Genomic DNA, 27,619 nt, shown 5'->3' on the forward strand with positions numbered 1-27,619 from the left:
ATACATGAGAACACCTGTGAATACAAACATGAATGATGGAATAAGGTAAAATGAACTGTATGTAACTTTTATGTTAGGGTAGAATTTCTATTTTCCTTAAGAATTAAATATGTGCTTCTTGCCAGCAGATGACAGCTATTATTTTGATCTATCAACTTATAGAAAATTTTCCTTGTCAAAAAGCAATAATTCTTATAGGTATTATACGTAAAATTGTAAGTTTATGTGTGTATATGCTTGTGAGTTGAGTTAATACTTTTGTATGCACATTTGGGCAACTGGAGAATTTAGCTGAAAGATCCCTCATTTTGAATTTAAAAGTGGACCAGTTCATATTCGATTTCTCTTTATTTAATGAAGTTCAGTCTTGAACATTTCTGGGTTTCCCACTATAGTTAGTGAGTCAGTTGTTTTTTTCCTCCTTATTTCTTTATTTAAGAAATTTAATCCCAGCTGAATTGAATTCAATTAAAAATTATTCTTTCAATAAAACAAATTATAGAGATATGATGATGGAGCATTTGGTAGGTTTAAAATACATTATGAATATTGAAAAAAACCACAAAAGACAAATTAATACCAACTTATTCCAAGAGGTACTATATATGGATTATGGTCCATAAATCTTTGTCATCATGGTTGTTGCCTAGAAGGTCTTTCTGGAGCTCATATGTTGGGTCCTCAGACTATTCATGGCTGCTTTCATCTCCTGATTTCTCAGAGTGTAAATAATGGGGTTCAGTAAAGGTGTGATAACTGAATAAAACACAGAAAGAAATTTATCCACTGAAAAACTACTAAATGGCCAAGCATAAATGAAGATACACGGCCCAAAGAACAGAGTGACCACTGTAATGTGAGCAGATAGTGTGGACAGAGCTTTGGAGAGACCACCAGAGGGTCGATGTGGAACGGTTACCAGAATGACAGTGTAGGAAATGAGCAAGAGTACGAAGGAGATGAAAGACAACAGTCCACTGTCAGCAATTACTAGCAACTCCAGAACATAGGTCTCGGTGCAGGCGAGCTTTATAACCAGCGGGAGGTCACAGAAAATATTGTCTACTATATTGGGACCACAGAAGGGCAAGGTGATGGTAAAAACCATCTGGCTCATTGTATGCACAAAGCCAACAGCCCATGACAGCAGCACAGAGCCTCTGAGTACCCGGTGGTTCACGATGGCTGTGTAGTGAAGAGGTTTACATATTGCAAAGTACCGATCAACTGCCATAACTATGAGAAGTGTCATCTCAGTACCCCCTAAAAAGTGAAGGAAGAACATCTGAGCCATACAGCCCCATAGAGAAATAGTTTTATTCTCCCTGACAAAATCTGCAACCATCTTGGGGGTTGTGATTGTAGAAAGAGACATATCAAGAAAGGAGAGGTTTCCAAGGAGGAAGTACATTGGTGTGGAGAGGAGATGAGAGTCCAAGGTTATGGTGACCACAATGAGAAGGTTTCCTGCCATAATTGCTGCATAGGCCAATACAAATATGAAAAAAAAGAAAAGATCAAGTTCCCAAGTGTTGGTGAGTCCTAACAAAACAAACTCAGATATCATTGAGCTATTCATCGTTTTCATCAAGTTTGTGTACGTGTTTTCAGAAAGTCTTAAAAATGAAGGTAATCCAGAAAAAGTGATGATTTAATCTGTGACAGTTTTCAAGGTATGGGCATATAGAAAGTAGTATTTGATTCCTACAGGAAAAGAAAAGGTAGATATTTCTGAAAAATACAGTTTAATTGACTAATGCAAGCATATTACTCATATACACTTTCACATTACTGCATTTATTATCAAACAGAAAGGCACAAAAGGGAAATTTATTGTAAAATTTTGTAAATATAGTTTGTGGGTATAGCTTTTCTCTTCACATGTATTTGTTGTTTTTACCATGAGTTTATGAATTTGTGACCCCTGAGTTTAATGGATCATGTAATAATCAAATGGTCTTTGGTCATAAATTAATTCAAGTGGATTAGAATATAGTCATGTAACTTTTTGGCAACTAGTATTCAATCTTTTACCCTTTTCACCTTCCTAGTTTGAAATATTCAGATATGTTCATAGCAAATTGCTACGGTACTTTCTTCTCTCACCTATACTACATTCTCACCCTTCCCTTTCATCTCAAATATATATACCAAATGCTTTAACTTATTCCTGAAGGTTTAAGCTGGCTACAGTCTATCATGTGTCCCTACCTCCCCCAGATAATAATAAAATAAGCTTCCCAGGAAGTTTCTGCACAAGAACATAAATATTTCTGTGTTAATGTTTCTCTCTTCCTTTGTTCTTTCCTTCTCCCTCTGTCCCTCCCTCCTTCCCTTTCTCCTTTCCTTCCTTCTATTTTCTTTCTTTCCTTTTTTTTTTTTCAGTTGTGTTCTGTATCTCATACTTTGGTTCATGAATAAAACTCTTAGCCTCTGCCTTTTGTCTATTTCCCTGACTCTCTTGTTGCTGGATTCCTGGCTGGAGTTTTCTTTCTTGTCTCTTTACGTTCTCTGTGTAAATGATCTCTAAACAATCAAGTCTTTCACAAGTAGTGCTTTTTTTTCCCCTTGGCTCCTAAATGCTTACTTTTTGGTGATGATTGCTTTCCTCTGACTTTTCAAACTTGTGTCCAGACTGACTCTTGATAATTCCTGGTTCAAATATCCTTGATACTTGTACTGTTTTTCCACAATGAGTGGGCACTGGTGGCTTACTTTTGTCTAATTTTCTCTTTGATTTAGATTTTTTGGCCCCATCTTCCTGTTTCTTTTTTTTTCCTTTAAAAAACTATTAATGGCACATACCAGCTGCACAGACACAGAGACAGAATCAGATATACACACATATGCTTATACCAAGTTCTATTTCTAGAGTACAAGGACAGAATGTGGAGAATTTACTCTGAATTTCCCTTTTTTTTCTTTATAGTTCACGAAATATTCAGAAGTTATTGCTTAGTCCAGTTATCAAAACTTGGAAAAACAAAACAAAACACTGAACCAAGGGTCAAGAACCAAATTTTAGTCCTGCCCTAATATGTACCAGGGAAACATACTCTTTAATTCTTTTCAACATTGATACAATTTTCTATAAAAATAAAATAATATCTACTCTTCAACCTCTTGTTTTTGTTGTTCAGTTGCTCAGTTGTGTCCAACTTTTTGCGACCCCATGAATCACAGCACGCCAGGCCTCCCTGTCCACCACCAACTCCCGGAGTTCACGCAAACTCACGTCTGTCGAGTTGGTGATGCCATCCAGCCATCTCATTCTCTGTCGTCCCCTTCTCCTCCTGCCCCCAATCCCTCCCAGCATCAGAGTCTTTTCCAGTGAGTCAGCTCTTCACATGAGGTGGCCAAAGTATTGGAGTTTCAGCTTTAGCATCAGTCCTTCCAAAGAACACCCAGGACTGATCTCCTTTAGAATGGACTGGTTGGATCTCCTTGCTATCCAAGGGACTTGCAACAGATTCTCTAGCACCACAGTTTGAAAGCAGCAATTCTTTGGTGCTTAGCCTTCTTTATGGTCCAACTCTAACATCCATACATGACTACTGGAAAAGCCATAGCTTTGGCTATACAGACCTTGTTGGCAAAGTGATGTCTCTGCTTTGTAATATGCTGTCTAGGTTTGTCATAGCTTTTCTTCCAAGGAATAAGCATTTTTTAATTTCATGGCTCCAGTCACCACTTGCGTTGATTTTGGAGCCCAAGAAAATAAAGTCTGTCAATGTTTCCACTTTTTTCCCAAGTATTGGCCACGAGGTGATGGGACCAGATGCCATAATCTTCGTTTTTTGAATGTTTAGTTTTAATTCAGCCTTCTCACTCTTCTCTTTCACCTTCATCAAGTGGTTCTTTATTTCCTCTGCACTTTCTGCCACTAGGATGGTGTCATTGGCATATCTGAGGTTATTAATAATTCTCCCAGCTATCTTGATTCCAGCATGTGTTTCATCCAGCCTGGCATATTGCATGATGTACTCTACATGAGAAGGAAATGCAACACACTCCAGTATTCTTGCCTGGAGAATCCCATGGAGGGAGGAGCCTGGTAGGCTACAGACTGGTAGGCTACAGTCCATGGGGTCACAAAGAGTCGGACAAGACTGAGTGACTTCACTATCACTATCACTCTACATGTAAGTTAAATAAGCCAGATGACAATATGCAGCCTTGACGTACTCCTTTTCCAATATTGAGCCAGTCCATTGTTCCCTGTCCAGTTTTAATTGTTGTTTCTTGATCTGCATACAGATTTCACAGGAGACAGTTAAGATGGTCTGGTATTCCCATCTCTTTAAGAATTTTCCACAGGCAAAGGCTTTAGCATAGTCAATGAAGAAGAAGTAGATGTTTTTCTGGAATTCCCTTTCTTTTTCTGTGATTGAATGGATGTTGGCAATTTGATCTCTGGTTTATCTGCCTTTCCTAAATCCAGGTTATACATCTAGAGGTTCTTGGTTCACATACTGTTAAAGACTAGCTTGAAGGATTTTGATCTATTTTTGTGTTATTTTATTCTACACATAGGTGCTAAATACCTATGTGCATTCCCCAAATTCTATCATTAACTTTATCTTGTTTCCTGGTGATTGTGAGGATACTCAAACCAATAAGGACCACAGGAGGATTTTTACTCTGCAAGAATTGGTAAAGTACACTTAGTGTTAATGAAAATGTTTCTCCTTATTAAATATAAGTGATAATTTTAAAAGAGTTGTTGTCATCATCATTGGTATTATATTTAATGCAATAAAAAAGTCTACATATAGTTATGAAATTATCAAAATTATGCACTCTTCGATCTCAAAATACTAATAGAAGAAAACCTTGAGGAGAATCCTAAAAGTAATTTTTATAGTTTATTATGTAAAATTGGAAAATTAAAAGCAAATATTATATTTATTAATTTATGCTTTTAAAAAAAATTGCAAGCATATTTGTAAAATATATCCATCTAAATGCACATAAACATGATTCAAATATGTTATGATACAAAATAATTCATTTTTACAATTTTTGCTGCTGCTGCTGCTGCTCCTAAGTCACTTTAAGTCGTGTCCGACTCTGTGTGACCCCATAGACGGAAGCCCACCAGGCTCCCCCGTCCCTGGGATTCTCCAGGCAAGAACACTGGAGTGGGTTGCCATTTCCTTAACTCCAGTGTGTGAAAGTGAAAAGTGAAAGTGAAGTCGCTCAGTCGTGTCCGACCCTTAGCGACCCCACGGACTGCAGCCTACCAGGCTCCTCCATCCATGGGATTTTCTAGGCAATAGTACTGGAGTGGCTTGCCATTGCCTTCTCCGTTACAATTTTTACATATGATCAAATGTGAAATATTTTTGAAATACTCACTCTTCTACTCAGACACAGGTAAAAATAAGTTGGAATCAGAAAAATAATACAGTTATTGCTAACTTGAGGCACAGTTTAAAACTCACGTAAAAAGTTTAAATTTTTGAGTGGTATGTATTTATACAAATAATATTGAACTGAAAAGGAATGAAAAAATAATTGAATAACGCTCAATCAGGCAAGGTTTGGTTTTTCTCTAGCAGAAATTTCTGAGAATGGGATGGTTACCTGTGACTGGGGAGCCTAGCTCTTTCTGTGCTGTTTATGTGACTAAATGAGTAAGAATTATTAGTTCATCAATGGTGCAAACTTGAAGAAAGAAAACTATGTTTAATATTCTGTGTCTATATTCAGAAATAAAGCCTTTCTACACATTTTCATAAAAGCACTTAATGTATGTGGAGATATGTAACTGGAAGCTCTTTTGTTAAGTAATAAAGACTGTGAAGTTTGTATTGATCTTGAATTTTTTTAATGATTATTTATCCTCATAGTGTTAAGCTGTGTATGGATTAGATAACCCATGAGTAATATTCACTTATCACAAAAAATGTTTGACATGTGAACAGTCAGATTTTCTGCCAAAATAACCATTATAAATATTTTCCTAATTAAAAAATAAGCTTGCACAGTTGGTAGAAAAGTTCCAACATTATATGTGCCCAAAGAACTCTTTTCCCATATCAAGTTTAAAATATTAAAGTATGTATTTGTTATAAATGTAGGTAGAAAAAGGTGGTAAGTTTAGAAAAATTGGAAATAGTCCTTAGGTTACAAAATCACCAAAACAAATATATTAGCAGTATAATTAGACAATCATATTGAATAGAAGGTTTGTTACTTCAGGAAAATAAATATAGACTTGAGGGGAACTCTTTTAGATATTCATTTAAATTAATCACATTTAATTTAGAATTCCATAAGTGTTTTCTCAGTTGAAGTAAATATCCAATGTAGGAAAGTAAAAATATGAAGAATTAAATGAACATAAAATAAAATAAGTCAATGTTTTACATTTTCTTGATATGCAATTTTTATTAGACTATATTTTGGACTGGCTAAAGATGTTAAATGTAGCCAAGGATGAAACTAATTTTTTGTTATTTTTCCACATTCTAAATTATTTTGTCTTTTTATAAAATAGTGGTTAAACAATAAACAAACTCAAATTTATGTTCTCAAAATACAAACTCAAATTATAAATCTGACCCTTTAGATCAGGATGTCAGTGGTATTTTTCCATCACAGACTGGCTTTCTTCTTATTAAAACTGGGTAAATTTGTCCAGATGCTATCTGACCCAAATTGTATTTTACCATTGCCTTCATGATCAGAATAATCTGGTTTTCATTAATTTCTAGGTTTCGTATACAAAGTTTCCTCCTTTATTAAAGTATACAGTTTCTCAACGTTATTAGCACTGCTATTTAAACCTACCAGTTCTAGCTGAGGAATGGCCTCTTCAAAGATACGTAGACACAGTAAGATTCTGAATATATATTTATCTTTTATGCCTCTGTGGATATACACGACAATCATTTGCAGTCAGAAAGAAAAAGGACACAAAACACATACATAAGGTGTAGATTAGTGATTAACACCCAGAGGGAATTATTAGAGTAAAGGTGCTAGTTAGTTGTCTCTAGAGTTCAGAGTAAGGACTTAGTCTCTCATTATTTAAGTTGATTATGAATTCATCAAGTGTATGAGTTGTGTGGAGTCTCCCTAATAAGTGCTTTCCAGAAAAAAAGCATTAACTTAAGTGCTTTGGTTGGTAGAGGGTAAGCAAATTTATGAAAATGGATCTACCATAGATGATGGACTTCAGAAAACTATAATTCTATTCATTTGGCTTTACAATCTGAATATTTATAGTTTGATAATTGAATGCATTTATTCAATTAGAATTAAAATAAATAGATACACACAGAGCAAGGCATGTAAGAAAATTCATAGACTATAGACTAGTTCTTAACACAGAGAAAACTTTCCTTTTACTCTGTAAGGGAATAAGAGAGAGAGAAAGAGAAAGAAGCACACACACTCAGGAGCTAGAACAAGCAGAGGAGGCCTTCACCAGTGAAGTGAAGTGAAGACGTTCAGTCATGTTTGACTCATTGCGATCCCATGGGCTGTACCTTACTAGGCTCCTCCATCTATGGGATTTTCCAGGCAAGAGTACTGGAGTGGGTTGCCATTTCCTTCTCCAGAGGATCTTCCCGACCCATGGACCGAACCCAGGTCTCCCACATTAAAGGCAGACACTTTACTGTCTGAGCCACCAGGGAAACCCCTGGCCTTCACCAGGGTGATCAAAATGATTTGTGGTACTCAATAAGTGATTAGTTAGTGGAGTTTAGCAGATTTGGAATTTCATGTAGTCTTACAATTATGTTTAACTTCATGATGGCTCAACAATATTAAAAGAATATTATGGAGGTTACAATAAACTGTGGAACATTCTGAAAGAGATGGGAATACCAGACCACCTGACCTGTCTCTTGAGAAACCTGTATGCAGGTCAGGAAGCAACAGTTAGAACTGGACATGGAACAGACTGGTTCCAAACAGGAAAAGGAGTACGTCAAAGTTGTATATTGTCACCCTGCTTATTTAACTTATATGCAGAGTACATCATGAGGAACACTGGGCTGGAAGAAGCACAAGCTGGAATCAAGATTGCCGGGAGAAATATCAATAACCTCAGATATGCAAATGACACCACCCTTATGGCAGAAAGTGAAGAGGGACTCAAAGGCCTCTTGATGAAAGTGAAAGAGGAGAGTGAAAAGGTTGGCTTGAAGCTCAACATTCAGAAAATGAAGATCATGGCATCTGGTCCCATCACTTCATGGGAAATAGATGGGGAAACAGTGGAAACAGTGTCAGACTTTAATTTTTTGGGCTCCAAAATCACTGCAGATGCTGATTGCAGCCATGAAATTAAAAGACGCTTACTCCTTGGAAGGAAAGTTATGATGAACGTAGATAGCATATTAAAAAGCAGAGACATTACTTTGCTAACCAAGGTCCGTCTAGTCAAGGCTATGGTTTTTCCCGTGGTCATGTATGGATGTGAGAGTTGGACTGTGAAGAAAGCTGATCGCCGAAGAATTGATGCTTTTGAACTGTGGTGCTGGAGAAGACTCTTGAGAGTCCCTTGCACTGCAAGGAGATCCAACCAGTCCATTCTAAAGGAGATCAATCCTGGGTGTCCATTGGAAGGACTGATGCTAAAGCTGAAACTGCAATACTTTGGCCACCTCATGCAACGAGTTGACTCACTGGAAAAGACTCTGATGCTGGGAGGGATTGGGGGTGGGAGGAGACTGGGACGACAGAGAATGAGATGGCTGGATGGCATCACCGACTCGATGGACATGAGTTTGAGTGAACTCCAGGAGTTGGTGATGGACAGGGAGACCTGACGTGCTGTGACTCTTGGGGTTGCAAAGAGTCGGACACGACTGAGCGACTGAACTGAACTGAACTCTGCCATGTCTCCTCAATTAAAATCCTCTTGAAAAGGTTACAAGAAAATGAGGGTTGTAAATATATGATAAATATGATTCATTTCCAAAGCCCATAGTAAATATTGCTAATAAATTTTTTATTCTTTCTAACTGAACCTCAGAATTTTTTTCAATGTAGTTCTCCAGGCAACTGCCAGCAATTAGAATGCTATTAGAAAAGTATTTCAGCTAAGGAGATATACACCTCAACATAGCATGACCTTTGAGGAGATGTTTGCAAGAGAGCCGAGCATTCTTAAAAATAGAAATTAGAAGGATAATATGAGCACAATATTGATATCCAGATGAGATTACCCATACCAGTTGTTAAGGATTGTACACATTTAATTTTTCAGAATAAACTTAAATATTTGGTGCACAATGTCTAAGGTCAAACTAAAACAGGGCGGTGTATTGCTTCTCATCCTGTTTGTGATGCCAATTCATACTATGTTCTCTGTTCCTTGAACCCATGGGAGATAAGGTACAAGTGGGGAAGCTGGGAGAAAACCACAGCACAACCTCTCTCTAGGCTGGCACAGCGGTCATAACTGTGTTCTCTCCTGGCTGATGCGGCAGTGGTAGCAGCAGTCACGCTGTCTTCTCTCCTCTTGTGGCTTACCCAACGGACGCAGCCGTGATGCAGCAGTAATGCCACTGCTCTCTAGGTGGAGTTCACATATCTGTATCACACAAAGTAGCCCACAGGCCAGCAGCACCTGGTGATGTGAATGCACAGCGCTCCAAGTGATCAGAGCTGTTACATAATCATTATTTGCAAAATGTGGGGCAAGAGCGTGAGGCTGTAGGGTGAGAGAGCCTGACCATGCCATCCTGGCTAATTTGCTTTTTCCCTGCAGGCAGATACAATCGAACACAAGGGAAAAAACAAATAAGATGAAAATGAGAGAAAATATGCCTTATTCCAGGTTCCTTGTTTTGCAATATGTTAATAAAATACATCAAAAGAGGTGATCCTGAAGATGTTTGCGTAATTTAGGTTTTCAATACATCTTTAGAAGGACTCTTTGCAATGTTTCCATAAACTCACTGAATCATTAATAAATTCAGATTTGTAACCTCATATAGCCCACTATTTTCTCTGTGTTCATTTCTATTACAATTTATTCTCCACTTAAGAAGACAAACCTTCATGACACTTTAGAAGTATGTTGAATCTATTCTCAAACCTCCCATTCTCAAAACTCTTTAATTGCTTTATATTGCTAAAAACTAGGATTCAGGAGGCCTAAATACTCTGGTCTCTACCTTTCTATGTAATCTCTGCACGTGTCTTTCTTCCTTTCAGTCATCAGCCTCCCTCATAAACGTCTGTCTTTGGTACCTAATATGACTTTCTCACTTTACAATATCCGTATAAACTTTTCCTTCTGCCTAGAATGCTCTTTTTCCCACTCACATGTCTGTTCTTTAGCTTTTTTAATGCTTTTCTGTGAAGACTTCTTAACATGACCTTCTAACATCACCACGCCTAATATGGATGCCTCCTCATTACTCTATGCAAGGCAGAGAGCAGTGTTGTGTGATAACCACGTGTGTGTATAATTTATTTTAAACATTCATAAGAGTTCCCTTGAATTCTAAAACAAGGAGTTAAAGGAGGCAATGAATGCAAGCTTATTGATGTATTACATTTGTGCTAAGAATATTTTCCAATAAAATAAAAAGATACCTTATTTTCTTCACATTTAGTAAGGTAGAAATTTAATATTATTTAACATTTGATTTCAATTATTTGAAGAAATATTTAAATGATCTTCCCTGGTGGCTAAGCCGTAAAGAATCCACTTGCCAGTGTAGGAAATATGGGCTAAATCCCTGGATAAAGAAGATCTCCTGGAGGAGGAAATAGTAATCCATTCCATGGCAGTGGAGCCTCTTGGGCTACCATTCATGGGGTTGCAAAGAGTCAGACAACACTGAGCAGCTAAACAATAACAATAACAGCCCCCAAATTGCAGGGAACAAAAAATGATCGTATACAGCAGACAATATTTAGGGGGTGAACCAGGAACCAATATGCTGGTTGCTCAGTCTCTTAATGGCTGCCTTCATTTCCTGATTCCTCAGAGTATAAATAATTGGATTAAGGAGAGGAGTGATGACAGAGTAAAACATAGAAAGAAATTTATCTACAGAGTAACTATTAAATGGGACAGCATAGATGAAGATGGCAAGGCCAAAGAAGAGAGTGACGACAGTGATGTGAGCAGACAGTGTGGACAGAGCCTCAGAGGGTGCACTGGAGGAGTGCTGCCAGATGGTGAGCAGCATGACCACGTAAGATATGAGCAAGAGAATGAAGCAGATCAGGGGCAAGAGCCCGCTGTTCACGATCACCAAGAGCTCCAGGATGTAAGGATCAGTGCAGGCAAGCTTGATGACCAGGGGGAGGTCGCAAAAAAAGCTGTCCAATACATTGGGACCGCAGAAAGGCAAACCCACCGTAGAAACCATCTGGCTTGTAGTATGGATAAGCCCAATCACTCATGAGAGCAGTAGAAGCCCAATGAGCACCCTGTGACTCACGATGGTCTTGCAGTGCAAGGGTTTGCATGTGACAACATACCTGTAAATGGCCAGAGCTATCAGAAGAGACATCTCTCCACCCCCAAAGAAGTGCATAGAAAACGTCTGGATCAGGCAGCCCCACCAGGAGATGGTCTTGTGTTTTCTGAGGAAGTCTGAAGTCACTTTGGGAATTGCAGCAGAAGAAAGACATACATCAAAAAATGATAAATTTGCCAGGAAGAAATACACGGGGGAGTGAAGATGGTTATCAGCTATCACAGAGATGACAATGAGGAGGTTTCATACTAGGACGGCGACATAGACCAGCAAGAAGATTGCAAAAAAGAATATTTGAGTTTCTTGAGAAGTAGAAAGTCCCACCAAAATGAACTCAGAAACACTTGATCTGTTATTCAGGAGATCCATTCATCCTTCTGCAGAAGCTGTCTGAAAAGGGAAAACAAAGAGGGTGTATAGGAAGTAACAGATCAGGGAACTTAATATTTACTTAAGCATTTTACCTTTTATTCAGAGTAATGACAGTTTGGCAGTAGGACTGCTTTTTAGGTATTTAGCAGTTGGAGATATTTCACAGGACCATGAGACCGTAAAAAGTTGATGATTATGGACCAAGTTAAATCAAATTTTCTGATGGTTAGTGCAAAGCAAGTTCAGTTAGACACAGAAAACTTGTCTCCTTTCATGTTCAACTCCAGATCACACTGTGTATTAGAGTGACAAAGGAGAGTTTTCAAAATCTCCTGGAGGTAGATTTTTATCTTTTGTGAATCTCAAGAAGTACATCATGATATCCTCAGTATGCAGTAATAAGTTTACTTTACTAAAAAAGATATTATGAAGACCAATTCAAGCCTAAAGCAGCATGAAGAAAATAAATAACAAAAATTATAGCAAAAATTAAATGTAGAATTCAGAGAAAGATAACAAAAGAAACCAGTGAAACCAAGACCTGGTTGTTAAACAAATGAATTAAAGCAATGATCCTCTAAATAGGCTAAGAAGGAAAGAGAAGACGCAATTTAGAAAAATCAGAAATGAAGGAGAATTCGTCACTACTGGTCTACTCATCCCATAAACATTATGAGGATAGTAAATAACTCTATAAAATAAATAAAAAATTATTGCCAAAATCACATTATGTGCCTTATGCTTCCTGAAGTGGATTGATTAAAGACATGTATTGTTGATAGAAAGTTAAGTATTGAGACAGCTCCATGGTTTACTGAGATCAAACCTTATTCATTTACACCTGAAACACCAGATTAACTCTCAAAAGTGCAGATACTCATTTCACCTATTTTCCTAAATCTTCCCTTTATGTGGCTGTGTAAATAAGTTTATTCCATCTGTGCATTCTTGCCCTGCATGCTGCATACTGTCACTTCAGTTGTGTTCAACTCTGTGCGACCCTGTGGACGGTAGCCTGCCAGGCAAGAATACTGTGGGTTGCTTTGCCTTCCTCCAGAGGATCTTTCTGACCCAGGGATATCAGTTGCATCTCCTGCATTGGCAGGCGAGTGTTGCAAAATCCGTGACCGATTTTATCTGATATTTGCTTTTAACTCACATATTTTCATAAATACAATGAGTATGTAGAAATACCAAAAATAGTGTTACTAAGACCATGAGCTAGTGATGTAACCAAGGTAGTCCTGTTCAACTTTTCACTCAAAGAGATGTAAGAAGCAGGGTGACTGAACTGTTTACCATTGTGCATCTAAACAAACAAACTAAAAGTATGATGAACTGTTCGAACAGAGTAGCATCTTTGGATAGTTACTTCTCACCTTTGGACCTATTTCCTCTCATTGATTTTCCTTAAGTTTCCTTTAAACTTTAACTTTGTCAAGGATAGATAGAAGTCATAGATATTGTGGTGCTGATTGAGGTGGACTCTGTTAAGCGAAATTATTTTTTTTTAATATGAATAAAAGGAAAAGTCAATATTTCATCTACATAAATTCAGTTATTTCATCGCCTCCCCTGTAGATCTGACTTTAGCTCTATTGTTCAAGTTTAATTACAGGCTCAATGATCATCCCTAGTGCTTTTATTGCCTTTTTCAGAGCCTAGAGGCAGACCTAATGCCAAAATGAGAGAATAAAATAGGACATATTTGATTATTTGTGTACCTTTAACCTGTTAATCACACAGTATAGTTTTTAGAGACACAGTATATCCGGTTGATCATAACGAACGTTTTATGCACTTAGGTATGTAAGATTAATATCAGTAAGACACACATTTGATAAGTGGCCGTACTCTAACCATTATGTTTGACACCATTATCAGAGTTGCATAGAAACTTCGTTCTTTCACATGGTAGTCAGATAAAAAATGGATATGTGAAAATTGGATAGGATATGGATATGAAAATTGATATGGATATGAAAATTGATATGAAAATTTCATATGGATATGAAAATTGATAAGTGAATCATCATTCCTTCTTTGTGCTTCGCACTCTTAATGCAAGACAATGATTTTATCTAAGCTACAGCCACTGGATCTTCTGTGTTTTTCTGAAGTATGCACATAAGTAGATTTGAAGGTGCTCATTGACCTGGCAAACATCACATCCTAGACAGGGTGATTCTTCTTTTTTTTATTTTTACAAACTCAGTTCAGTTCAGTCATTCAGTTGTGTCCGACTCTTTGCGATCCCATGAACCTCAGCACGTCAGGCATATCTGTCCATCACCAACTCCCGGAGTCACAGAAACCCATGTCCATTGAGTCGGTGATGCCATCCAACCATCTCATCCTCTGTTGTCCCCTTCTCCACCTGCCCTCAATCTTTCCCAGCATCAGGGTCTTTTCAAATGAGTCAGCTCTTCAAATCAGGTGGCCAAAAGTATTGGAGTTTCAGCTTCAACATCAGTTCTACCAGTGAACACCCAGGCCTTATCTCCTTTAGAATGGACTGGTTGGATCTCTTTGCAGTTCAAGGGACTCTCAAGAGTCTTCTCCAACATCACAGTTCAAAAGCATCAATTCTTCGGAACTCTCACTTCCATACATGACTACTAGGAAAACTAATGTTTGCTTAAATACATGGCCATTTTCAGACTGCTGTCACTGGATAGTTTGTCATATATTCCTCTCCATAATTCTGAACAAGTGTAATGAAAGCATCAATATTTTGTATGTGTTGAAACTCTATTATTGTCCAAGCCATGAATCAGGCATTTTATCCTTGCAGTTTTGTTATCTATCTCCCTTTATAGTAACTGCATCCCTAGAAACAAATATTCAAATTCCTCTATATTATGTAGTAGCTCAAAGAATAAAGTCATTTAATCTGATCAGGGTCTCCAAACAATTAAAATATCTTGAAAACATAAAAAAGAATAATTATTCTCTAAGAATATTTCTAAGAATATTATTCTCTAAGAATAATTTCTTCGGCCTGGATTGCTGCCTTAATTCCCAGCAAACATGATTACAGTGATTTTTATATTTTTTCCACTTATATAAAAATAATGTTTTTTTCCAGTGCAATTTCACTCTTCAACCCTCACCTCAGTTATTATTTTGGCATTTGAATTTTATCACTTACAGACCCATTTATATCATAAATGAACTAGCGTGACAGATGTGATATATAGGTAGAGTAACACATCAGGATGATGTAACCTACCAGTTGCACTTTTACTTTAGAAGTAACATCACTATGAAATCCTGAATGCTCAGTTATTATCCAGTGATTTTATTTTCTGCTCTGGACTTCAAACTGCTCAATATATAAACGTATCCCTTAATAGGAGGTATAAAGGAGAAAACTTACTGGCTTGTTTCAGAGTCCTCAGAGACTGGCAGTAAAAAGTAACTGTTGTTAACTGTTGTTAAAAGAGACCTTTGCCATTATGGAAATTGAGATACCATTTTTCAATTCTCAAATTGATAATTCTTTAAAGGGTACAATAGATAATCAAGGGGGTTTTGGAAGCTGTCACTAGTTGTGAATTGTGGGACTTTGTATAGTTTCTTTTGTTTTGTTGTTGTAGTTTAATTTCTAAAATAAGCATTAAGAAATGTTATATTTAGGCAAATATATATTCCAGGTGAATTTAACTATAAATTTTATTAAGGTTGAAAATGTCACATTTAAACTCAAATCTGTTGAAATTTATTGAGAAATGATATAAGAAAATTTTCCATCATTCCAATGAAATAGTTACTCCACTAACAATTTTTTTTTGTATATATATATAAAACCTAGCAAATTTGTAGATGCATCAGGTTCTTTTTCGGGTCTGCTCATTTTATTCCTTGTCTTGGCTGTTAACTTTTGAGGAGGTCCTATGCACTTTATTTTTACTCTTTATGTTTGATGGTAAATCTTAGTGTTAGAAAGAGCATGTCCTATCTCATTGCTGTATTCATTCAAAGGGTTCTTGTATGTTTTTATATCTTTTTATTCCAAATTAAGTTGATTTTTACAAAATTGAGTATAATAGGAAATTCTTACATCCCTTTAAATATTTACTATCATGACAGCAAAATTTTGTCATGTTTGTTATTTCAACACATTTTTGGTAACACATTTTTGTTAAATCTAATCTTGCACACTTTGTACTTGGGTGCTACACTTAAATTATGTTTTCCCCTAACATGATTGATCTTACTGTTACTGTTTTTGTTTTACACATATAGGTGGTAAATGGTATCATTGCTGACATCTCATTTCTAATAGTTTTTCTACTACTTTCTTTTCTTTGTATTAGGTTAATGATAAAATGATCTCCAAACAATATTTTTTATATTATTTATCTTGTTAACTAAAATTTTCTAGCAATACTGAGTAACAGTGACAATAACTGCTATGGGCAAAACCTGTTAGCTTCCCAACCATGACTTTCTTTTTTCTTGATAATGCCACCTCATTTTCTTGGGATTAGTTGCCTATATACTTCCTCGAAGCCTCAAACTCTTTATAAAAATCTGCATCTCACTAACCAAGGTCAATCCCAACTCCACTATTTTCCTCACCAGTATCTAGTTTAGCCATGATTGTAGACCAGGTAGCAGAGACTGCTATTATCTGCTGTGTGGCCTTCTCCTGTTCGTCAGTTGTAATGGATACCTGAATTCATTTAGAGACATTGTACAGCCTCCCTTGTAATTAGAACTGGCAAATAGCATAAAACAAAACAATATTATCATGTGGCTACTTGGTGGAAATTCCCTATAAGGGCTGACTCACCAACAAGTCATGCTCTTTGCCTCTTGCTGCTGCTGCTGCTAAGTGACTTCAGTCGTGTCCAAATCTGTGCGACCCCATAGTTGGCAGCCCACCAGCCTCCGCCGTCCCTGGGATTCTCCAGGCAAGAACACTGGAGTGGGTCACCATTTCCTTCTCCAATGCAGGAAAGTGAAAAGGGAAAGTGAAGTTGCTCAGTCGTATCCGACTCTTCGCGATCTCATGGACTGCAGCCTACCAGGCTCCTCCATCCATGGGATTTTCCAGGCAAGAGTACTGGAGTGGGGTGCCATTGCCTTCTCCATTGCCTCTTGCTAACCCTATATAATCCAAGTCTGTGCCCTGACCAGTAATGCTGAAGAAGCTGAAGTTCAACTGTTCTATGAAGACCTACAGAACCTTCTAGAATTAACTCAAAAAAGATGTCCGTTCATTATAGGGGACTGGAATGCAAAAGTAGGAAGTCAAGAAACACCTGGAGTAACAGACAAATTTGGCCTTGGAGTACAGAATGAAGCAGGACAAAGGCTAATAAATTTTTGCCAAGAGAATTCACTGGTCATAGCAAACACCCTCTTCCAACAACACAAGAAAAGACTCTACACATGGACATCACCAGATGGCCAAAACCAAAATCAGATTGATTATATTCTTTGCAGCCAAAGATGGAGAAGCTCTATAAAGTCAGCAAAAACAAGACCAGGAGCTGACTGTTGCTCAGATCATGAACTCCTTATTGCCAAATTCAGACTGAAATTGAAGAAAGTGGGGAAAACCACTAGACCATTCAGGTATGACCTAGTCAAATCCCTTAGGATTATACAGTGGAAGTGAGAAATAGATTTAAGGGACTAGATCTGACAGAGTGCCTCATGAACTATGGACGGAGTTTCAGGACATTGTACAGGAGACAGGAATCAAGACCATCCCCATGGAAAAGAAATGCAAAAAAGCAAAATGCCTGTCTGAGGAGGCATTACAAATAGCTCTGAAAAGAAGGGAAGTGAAAACCAAAGGAGAAAAGGAAAGATATTAGCATGTGAATGCAGAGTTCCTAAGACTAGCAAGGAGAGATAAGAAAGCCTTCCTCAGGGATCAATGCAAAGAAATAGAGGAAAACAATAGAATGGGAAAGACTAGAGATCTCTTCAAGAACATTAGAGATACCAAGGGAACATTTCATGCAAAGATGGGCTCGATAAAGGACAGAAATGGTATGGACCTAACAGAATCAGATGTTAAGAAGAGGTGGCAAGAATAAACAGAATAACTGTACAAAAAGATCTTCATGGCCAAGATAATCACGATGGTGTGATCACTCACCTAGAGCCAGACATCCTGGAATGTGAAGTCAAGTGGGCCTTAGGAAGCATCACTATGAACAAAGCTAGTGGAGGTGATGGAATTCCAGTTGAGCTATTTCAAATCCTGGAAGATGATGCTGTGAAAGTGCTGCACTCATTATGCCAGCAAATTTGGAAAACTCAGCAGTGGCCACAGGACTGGGAAAGGTCAGTTTTCATTCCAATCCCAAAGAAAGGCAATGCTAAAGAATGCTCTCTACTACCAAATAATTGCCATCATCTCACATGCTAGTAAGGTAACGCTAAAAATTCTCCATGCCAGGCTTCAGCAATATGTGAACCATGAACTTCCAGATGTTCAAGCTGGTTTTAGAAAAGGCAGAAGAACAAGAGATCAAATTGCCAACATCCTCTAGATAATCAAAAAAGCAAGAGAGTTCCAGAAAAACATTTATTTCTGCTTTATTGACTATGCCAAAGCCTTTGACTGTGTGGATCACAATAAACTGTGGAAAATTCTGAAAGAGATGGGAATACCAGACCACCTGACCTGCCTCTTGAGAAACCTGTATGCAGGTCAGGAAGCAACAGTTAGAACTGGACATGGAAGACAAGACTGGTTCCAAATAGGAAAAGGAATATATTAAGGCTGTATATTGTCACCTTGCTTATTTAAATTATATGCAGAGTACATCATGAGGAATGCTGGGCTGGAGGAAGCACAAGCTAGAATCAAGATTGCTGGGAGAAATATCAATATCCTCAGATACACAGATGACACCACCCTTATGTCTGAAACGGAAGAGGAACTAAAGAGTCTCTTGATGAAGTGAAAGAAGAGAGTGAAACAGCTGCCTTAAAGCTCAACATTCAGAAAACTAAGATCATGGCATCCAGTCCAATCACTTCATGGCAAATATATGGGGAAACAGTGGAAACAGTGGAAACAATGGCTTACTTTATTTTTCTGGGCTCCAAAATCACTGTAGATGGTGATTGCAGCCATGAAATTAAAAGATGCTTACTCCTTGGAAGGAAAGTTATAACCAACCTAGAAAGCATATTAAAAAGCAGAGACATTGCCAACAAAGGTCCATCTAAACAAGGCTATGGTTTTTCCAGTGGTCATGTATGGATGTGACAGTTGGACTATAAAGAAAGTTGAGCACCGAAGAATTGATGCTTTTGAACTGTGGTGTTGGAGAAGACTCTTGAGAGTCCCTTGGACTGCAAGGAGATCCAACCAGTCCATTCTAAAGGAGATTAGTCCCGGGTGTTTATTGCTAGGACTAATTTTGAAGCTGAAACTCCAATTCTTTGGCCACCTGATTTGAAGAGCTGACTCATTTGAAAAGACCCTGATGCTGGGAAAGATTGAGGGCAAGTGGAGAAGGGGGGCGACAGAGGATGAGATGGTTGGATGGCATCACTGACTCAATGGACATGGGTTTCTGTGACTCCAGGAGTTGGTGATGGACAGATATGACTGGCGTGCTGAGGTTCATTGGGTTGCAAAGAGTCAGACGTGACTGAGTAAATTAACTGGACTGAACTGAATTGAAGATGTACAGTATATATTTATAACCCTAAATAACCACTAAAAACCACAGGAAAAATATTATTAATATGAATATATATAAATTAATAATGGAAAATACTTAAATATATCTCCCAAAAGAAAAAGGACAAAATCAGAAAAAATGGGTGAAACAAATATAAAATAGAGAGTTTTGTCAGTTTTAACCAAACTGTACTTCTAATCATGATATATATAAATGGCTTAATAACCCAATTAAACACAGAGATTGTCATATTGGTAAAATATATGTTGCAGACAAGAAGCCATCGTTAAAGCCATCGTTAAAATAAAATACTTAGAATAAAAGTAAAAGCACAGAAAAAGAAAAGTATGCTAATATGTTATTGTTTAATTAAATTGTGATGTGCTGGTTTACCTCTGCTGCTATAAAAAATTACCACAAACTTAGTGACTTAAAATGCCATAATTTCTTATCTTAGAATTTTTAGGTCAGAAGTCTGATGCACTCTCATTGTGTTAAATTCATAGTGTTGGCAGAGTTACATTTCTTTCTGTAAGCTATAGGAGAGAATACATTTCCTTGTGTGTGTGTGTGTGTGTGTGTGTGTGTTAGTCACTCAGTCTGACTCTTTGCAACTCCATGGACAGTAGCCTTCTAGGCCCCAGCCTTCTCGGTCCATGGCATTCTCCAGGCAAGAATACTGGAGTGGATTACCATTCCTTTCTGTAGAGGATCTTCCCCACCCAGGGATCAAACGCATTCTCCCACATTGCAGGCAGATTCTTTACCATCTGAGCTGCCAGGGAAGCCCTCATTTCTTCTCCTTTTTCAATTAAACCAAAAGAAAGCAGAAAAAATAGAGTAATACAAAACATCTGGCAAGAAAACAAATTTTATTGTAGTCATATCAATAATATCACTAAATATAAGTGATCTTTCATTTTGCACTATTGTCATGAATTTATACATGTATATACATATGTCATATATATAAGTCTCATGAGACATCTACTATTTTTTGTACAGTCAATTTTCAGTATGTAATTTTTTACAGGTATCAACATAATTGACAATCTGCTTCTATATCCCCCGGCTTTATAATTACTATGAGGACAGTAACTTGTTTTATATACCAATTTGTTGGCAGTGTTTTTGGATTATCACTGAGTACCATACCAAATATACCTTTACAGCACTTTCCATGATTTTGTAAGCACTTAATGCCTTATATTACCTTATTTAAAAAATAACCAGAAAAGTTTAGTTATCTGTAACCAAATAATAATATACCAAATATACTGTATACAAAATACCTATCATTATTGTATTAAGTGAAAAGATTTTTGAGTGAACTCAAATTCCTTTATAAGATTTTAAAAATTACCATTATGAATAACCACAAAACTCTCCAAAACTTTGAAATGTGAAGTTAAACTCTTTCATAACCATTTTCCATAGGATATAACAGCTTTCTTTACCTCACTCCACCAAATTAGGAACAAACAACTACATCTTTAAGTGTCCATTAAAATTATGTTGCAGCATGATACTTTGTACTTAATGATATTTTACTATGCAAAACCCTTTATTTAGAATCTCGAGAATCCTGCTTTAAATCAAATATGAAACATTAGTCACTCTTTTACTTAATACCTTTTTTGGCCTCTCTTTGAAATTTGAATATATTGAACATCTTTTTATCGCCTAAAATATATGATTTTCTTGTACCAATCTCTCTAGCTTCAATTCCTGCCACTTTCACACTAACTGTGCTACAGCCATTTTTCTTTATGATTTTCAAATGTATCACGCTTATAAGATCTTTGTGTCCATGTATTAGTCATCCTCTCTGCCTAGAATATTCAGTTCTCATGGTTATTGCATGGTTGTTTCTTTCAAATCATCTGGATATCAGCTAAATACCACTCAATATCTTGCTTAACAACCAAAAATAAAGTAACTACCATCTCTCAGTCAAACTCTAACATGCCATTATTTTTAATTAACTTCAGAGCACTATCTCTTCCAGACATTGTGTCTTTTTTTCAGTTTAATAGTATAACCTGTCTTTATCCACTCAAATACAGCAGATCTGGAATCTTATCTGTCCCATTCATATACTTAGAATAATGCCTGAAACCGGAAAGTGTTTAATAAATACATTATTTGCTAAATGATTGATTCGGTGCGTTAATGAATAAATAACTTATTTAATTCCAAATGAACTTACTCCCTTCCTTGGTTTTCCAGTCTTTCCATTGCATTCAGCAAACCATGTAATGACTCAACAACTTCTTCATGGAAGCTTTTACTTCCTGATTGCGAAGGGTATAAATCACAGGGTTCATCAAAGGAAAGATTACAGTGTGAAAGAGAGAAACCACTTTGTCAGCTGGGAAGGCTCTGAAGGGGCGGGTGTAGATGAAGATGGCAGGTCCAAACATGAGAAACACGATGATAATGTGTGCGGTGCACGTGGAAAGAGCCTTGCTCTTCCCTTCAGAGGAGTGCCCCTTTACATGGCAGAGGATGACTGCATAGGAGGCCAGAAGCCCCAGGAAGCACAGCAGGGTGAGCAGGCCACTGTTGGAGACCATCAGGAGCTCCACCACAAAGGTGTCAGTGCAGGCCAGCTTGATGACCTGTGGCACGTCACAGAAGAAGTTGTCCAGTCGGTTTGGACCACAGAAGGGCAAGTGGATAATAAGAGCCACTTGAACAATGGAATGAGTAAATCCCCCAAGCCACAGAGCCAACAGCAAGGCATAGCAGGCTCTAGGGTTCATGACAGTTGAATAGTGTAAAGGACGACAGATGGCAATGTAGCGGTCAAAAGCCATCACAACAAGAAGGAACATCTCCCCTGCCCCAAGAAAGTGCAAGAAGAAGAGCTGAGTGATGCAGCCTCTATAGGAGATCACCTTCTTCTCAGAGAGGAAGTCCACCAGCATCCTGGGAGCCACAATGAAGGAGTAGGATGCATCCAGGAAGGCCAGGTTCCCAGGAAGAAGTAGAGGGGGGCCGTGAGGCCGGGGTCTGACCTGATGGTGAGGATGATGAGGACATTTCCAGGGAGGATGATGAGGTAGAAAATTAAGACTAGTGTGAAAACCAGGAGTTGAACATCTTGAGACTGGGTCAGACCAGGTAGGATGAACGCTGTCACTGCAGTGCTGTTCTCCCCCTCCATCAGTGCTCAGTCTGCGGAATAACCAAGAGCAGAATGCCATCTGTTATACCCACCTTTCCATCTATCCCCTAGCTCTGCTCCAAATAAAAATGATATTTTCCACATCCAGCACCTTGCCAGCTGAATGCAGTTTTTGCATCATAGATCTCCTGTGTTTTCAGTTAAATTTTCTACCTTTCATTTTCCTGATTCTCCGAGACACTGATCTTATGGCCACACTTGCATTCCTATTTAAGTGTGTGTTTCTGTATAATTGTGTTCCTAAGCTATTTTGCTTGAAGCATGCTAGAAAACTCCTGATCAAAGCGACACTGGTCACTATTAAGGTTGTCAGGCTGCTGTTGCTCTTGTTGCTGTCAGTGGTGCACTGGCTCTAATGCTTAGGTTAGATGCTGAGTTTTGGTCCCCTTCTTCATCTCCACAGAGCAAAGATATTTTGCAGATGCTTCTTTCCTCCAGTTCCTGCAGAATCCCCAGTTCCTGATTTGCAGCTGTGTACCTTGTTTTCAGAATTTGTGCCTTATTAGTTCCATCACAGTGTTTTGCTTTGGTGCCCTTGTGCAACCTTACTCCATTTAGTCACCTGGATCTCAGCAAGTCCACTACGTTACACCTAACTCAGAGGTATTCCCCTAGTTGGGGCATCCCAGGTGACTGAGTGCTAAAGAATTCACCTGCCAATGCAGGAAATACAGGAGATGCAAGTTTGATCCCTGGATCAGAAAGATCCCCTGGAGGAGGTAATGGCAACCCACTCCAGCATTCTTGCCTGGATAATTCCATGAACAGAGGAGCTTCAACCCATGGGGTCACAAAGAGTCAGACATGACTGAGCAACTAAGCACACATTCCCCGACTTACACCTCTGACTGGTCCCCAATCCTGCATGTGTTCCACACCCTGTTCTTAAATTCTAATGAATACTAGTCTGGTCTTACTTGCTCACCATATATAGCCACAGTCTACTTTTCCCTCAGATCTCAGGATGATAGCCAAATGCTATTCCCACAAATATTTTCTTGTAAACCTTATTAGAATATATAAAATATCTTGACTATCTCAACTAATAAAATCAAAGCTAGATCTGGAAATGACCATATAGAACATGTAGTCTAATATATCATTTAACAGATGAGAAAAATAGAGCAATTTCAGTTAAGATTCTTAAATTTACAATGACTTTTCTTTTTTATTCTAATTAGTAAGTCATAGGGGAGAAAAGGTATGTGTTCCTCAGTTTAAACAGATTGTGTGTATGTGCTCAGTTGTGTCTGATTCTTTGCATCCCCATGGACTGCAGCCCACCAGGCTCCTCTGTCCATGGGACTTTCCAGGCAATAAAGTTACTACTATCAACTTGTATGATTTTATTTAGGTGCTTAAATAATTGCTATTTGCTTATGTAAATGCTTCGTCCTTGTGGGCTATAATCTAATCTAAAGAATTCTGTTCATGACATCCAGAATGAAGATTTAGTCTATATAGTGGTCTCCAAAATGGAATATGCTCATCTCAGTGGATAAACAAGATAATCCATTAGGGTGCATAAAAACAGTGGAACTTCTCCATATATTATTATAAATCATGCTTTGAATTTTTAAAAGTATTTGTGATTGATTTCTAAGTTTTACATTGCTATAGTTGTAGAAACATTCTGTAAGTAAATATTCACAGATGTGATATTTGTGCATATTTGTTGAGAAGAATGATGTAAAAGAAGAAAGGTTGTTGACTATAACAAAATATTATAATGTGACATATAGCAATATTTCTCTTGATTTTTAATTGCACACAATGTTGATTTTCAAAAATGCTATGCATACAGTGGAATGCAATTTAGCAATGAAAAGGAATGGAGTACTGATGTATGTTACAACATGCATATAACTCAAAACCATTATGCTATATAAGAGGAGCCAGTCACAAAGGACCACATATTGTTTAATTCAATTTATGAAAAATGTCCAGACAAGGCAAATCTGTAGATATAGAAAGTAGAAGAGAGTTTGCCAAGGAATAGGAATGGGATTAGAGTGACTGTTAATGAGTATGAGATTTCATGGGGAGTGACAGAATGTTCTAAAATTATATCATGTTGATGCTTGCATAGCTCATTAAATACACTTAGCACTGAATATTACGGTCTAAATGGTAAATTTATGATATGCTTTTTGTATCTCAATAAGTATTATTTGTACTGTGCTCAATCGCTCTAGTTGTGTCTGACTCTTTGTGACACCGTGGACTGTAGCCTGCCAGGCTCCTCTGTCCATGGGATTTTCCCAGCAAGAATACTGGAGTGGGTTGTCATTTCCTTCTCCAGATTTCTTTAACTACTATTTAATGTGGCAGAGAAGAGCAGAGAGGAAAAAATTTCTAATTGAAATTTGACATAATTATTACTAGCATCCCTAGAAAGAGGAAAAAAGAAAAGGAAAGAGTAAAGGAAGATCAGCTTTAACAAGTCTGTATAGGGAACTCATGGGAAATTCAGACAATCCACCAGTATTTTAGGCACACTTATTAGGAAACATCAGAACATGTGTTCTGTGTGATTAGTAACATTTGTAAGGAGCAGCCAAGTGTGACAAAAAAGGTGTTTATAACTCAGGGGTGGGCTTCCCTCATAGCTTAAGCAGTAAAGAATCTGCCCGCAATGCAGACCTGAGTTCGATTCCTGGGTCGGGAAGATCCCCTGGAGAAGGAAATGGCAGCCCACTCCCATATTCTTGCCTGGAGAATCCTATGGACAGAGGAGCCTGGCAGGCTACAGTCTGTGGGGTCGCAAGAGTTGGACACGACTTAGGGACTAAACCAACCAAACCATAACTCATGGGCACATATTTGTGCATAAAAATACATATTCACACATTGTGAGTCTAAGAAAATTTAAATAGGAAAAAAGTATCTTTGGTGACCTTCAAATTAGTTTAGGAGCGTCTTTCTTTCTTTTATCCACTTAAACACTGATTTGTCTCCACATTCATTCTTCATTCTGCCTGTAGAAACATGTTCTTAGGAAAGTAAGTCTACAGCTCCCTCTATCTGCTCTTAAGTTTTGTGCATTTCAGGTGCTCAAGGTTATTTCTTTGGGTTAATAGTTCCAGGACAGAGGGATCACTATGAGTTACAAGCTCTTCCACTCCACCTTTGCTTTTATTTTCCATCATCCACCTCTACTTCCTATTTGTTATTAACAAATGAAACTCTATACCACTTAATATTTTAAATTCACTACTCTTCTCCCATTCTCACGTACATACCTTCTATTCCAGTGATTCTCAAGTTGTGCTCATCACAGAGATAAAGGACAGGTGTGCCTTGGATGACTAAAAAAAAAGCATTCTGCTAGACTTACTGTGGTGATCATTTCATAATGTGTGCAAATGTCAAATCACTATGTAGAATACCTGAAACTAATATAATATTGTACATATATGTTTCAATTAAAAACAAATAGGCAAATAAAATTTAAAAATATACATCTTTGAGGTACCATGGTTCAAATTCAAATAATACCATCATACTGTACATAGAAAGTAATGGCTTCAAGTATCACATTTGTAATTTCTCCCTCCATGCTTTATGCTCTTGTTTTCTTATTCTTTAATATGCTATAAACATATATATATATAATAAATTGCTACTGTATTTCTTTGGATAATTTTCTAACAGTTGAAACAGGAAATTAAATTTAAAAAAAAAAGCATTCTGGAAAAAAAAAAGCCCCAAACAGTGGATCTTAGAGGGACAAGCTTTTGTCCTAATCCTATAAAGCATAAAAAGTACTGTCAGCGTAGGCTAAGATAGAGATCTGAATGCTCTCATCATCTCTAATAGTCCTTGTTATTTCAACTGGTACAAAAACACATGTGGCACTGAAGATGCACGGGGAATGTCTATCTCTTTTCCCTCTTTCTCAGAGTGCGGACCCGCAGCTTCCATCCACAAGCAATGCTGAGCATGCCTAGCCTCCAGCTGCTGTCAGATCAGCTCTCCTCTGGGGACCTGATTACCACCCTGGCATCTCGCTCTTTAATCTTTCCCCATTTATTTCCTGTTCTTGTTTTTCTATAATTTCCCATTCTCTTCCTGTTAATTCTACCTTAATACATTCATTTTCTCAATTATTCTTTTTATATTTATATTCTCTTTAGCTTCTTTTAGTTTCAATTTTATTCTTTTATTTTTTCTTGCAGTTTCTCTTCCTTGTTAGAGCTCTTGCTTCCCCGTCCTCCTTGCTTCCTTTCTTGTCATTCTCTTTCTTTTCCCTCTTTTTGCCCAAATTCTTTCAGTGTTAAATCCTTTTCACTTTCTTCTCTATATGTATTCTATTTCATCGTGTTCCATGCCTGTCTTTCCATTAGTTCTGAGATAAGAGATTGTTTTTCTCATTCCATGGTAGAGGGAGTATGGTAGGTGCTTCCTAAATATTCACTTAGAGTGGATTTTCTACAGACTGAAAATTCTTCACTTGGTCTTCAGTGCTAGGCCTTTTCTCCTGAATACTATCCTCTGAAATTTACTCAGTCTCCATCACACATTAGTCACTCAATCACACATTCTCTCACATGTTTTGTCTGTTTTTAACTCATTCTGATAGATATGGAATGACTTTGTGCTCTAAAATTAATCTCCTTAATACCACCCTTGCCAAGATGAAAGTTCAAATATGACAATGTGGTTTCTGATAATGTATTGTTTTCTATATTTTAATACAATATATTGTTACCATTACTACGAGTTTTAAAAAATGTGGATCAGGCAGAAGAATAAGAAATATTTAATTGATAGTAGAGTTGAGGATTATGTAAAATTGTATTCAATTGCACAAATCTTCACCCCTACAGTATCTTATAAATTAAATGGAATAGTTAAATTAGATCATAGAAATTTTTATTTTCCTTTAATACTCCAAGATTTTATATAATATCATGAATATTATTTGAAGATGTTCT

General features: G+C 37.4%; 1 protein-coding gene and 2 pseudogenes across 1 annotated transcript; all 3 read right to left on the reverse strand.

Moving 5' to 3' along the window:
* Positions 1-646: 646 nt before the first annotated feature.
* LOC129562976 (olfactory receptor 4L1-like) lies at positions 647-1,588 on the reverse strand. The gene has a single exon (XM_055436502.2). It carries the CDS (start codon positions 1,586-1,588, stop codon positions 647-649), a length of 942 nt encoding a protein of 313 aa, XP_055292477.2.
* Positions 1,589-10,886: 9,298 nt separating this feature from the next.
* Positions 10,887-11,828, reverse strand: LOC148776909 (olfactory receptor 4K13-like; annotated as a pseudogene).
* Positions 11,829-21,735: 9,907 nt separating this feature from the next.
* On the reverse strand, positions 21,736-22,661 carry LOC148776910 (olfactory receptor 4N5-like; annotated as a pseudogene).
* Between the last annotated feature and the right edge of the window lie 4,958 nt (positions 22,662-27,619).

This window comes from Moschus berezovskii, chromosome 9 (genome assembly GCF_049115385.1).
Source record: "Moschus berezovskii isolate FMDL1 chromosome 9, NW_MosBer_1.0, whole genome shotgun sequence".
In the NCBI taxonomy this organism is placed as follows: domain Eukaryota; kingdom Metazoa; phylum Chordata; class Mammalia; order Artiodactyla; family Moschidae; genus Moschus; species Moschus berezovskii.

What these genes read in the sequence shown, in the direction of transcription:
- LOC129562976 (XM_055436502.2), bottom strand. Translation starts at nt 1,588, where the DNA reads ATGAAAACGATGAATAGCTCAATGATATCTGAGTTTGTTTTGTTAGGA.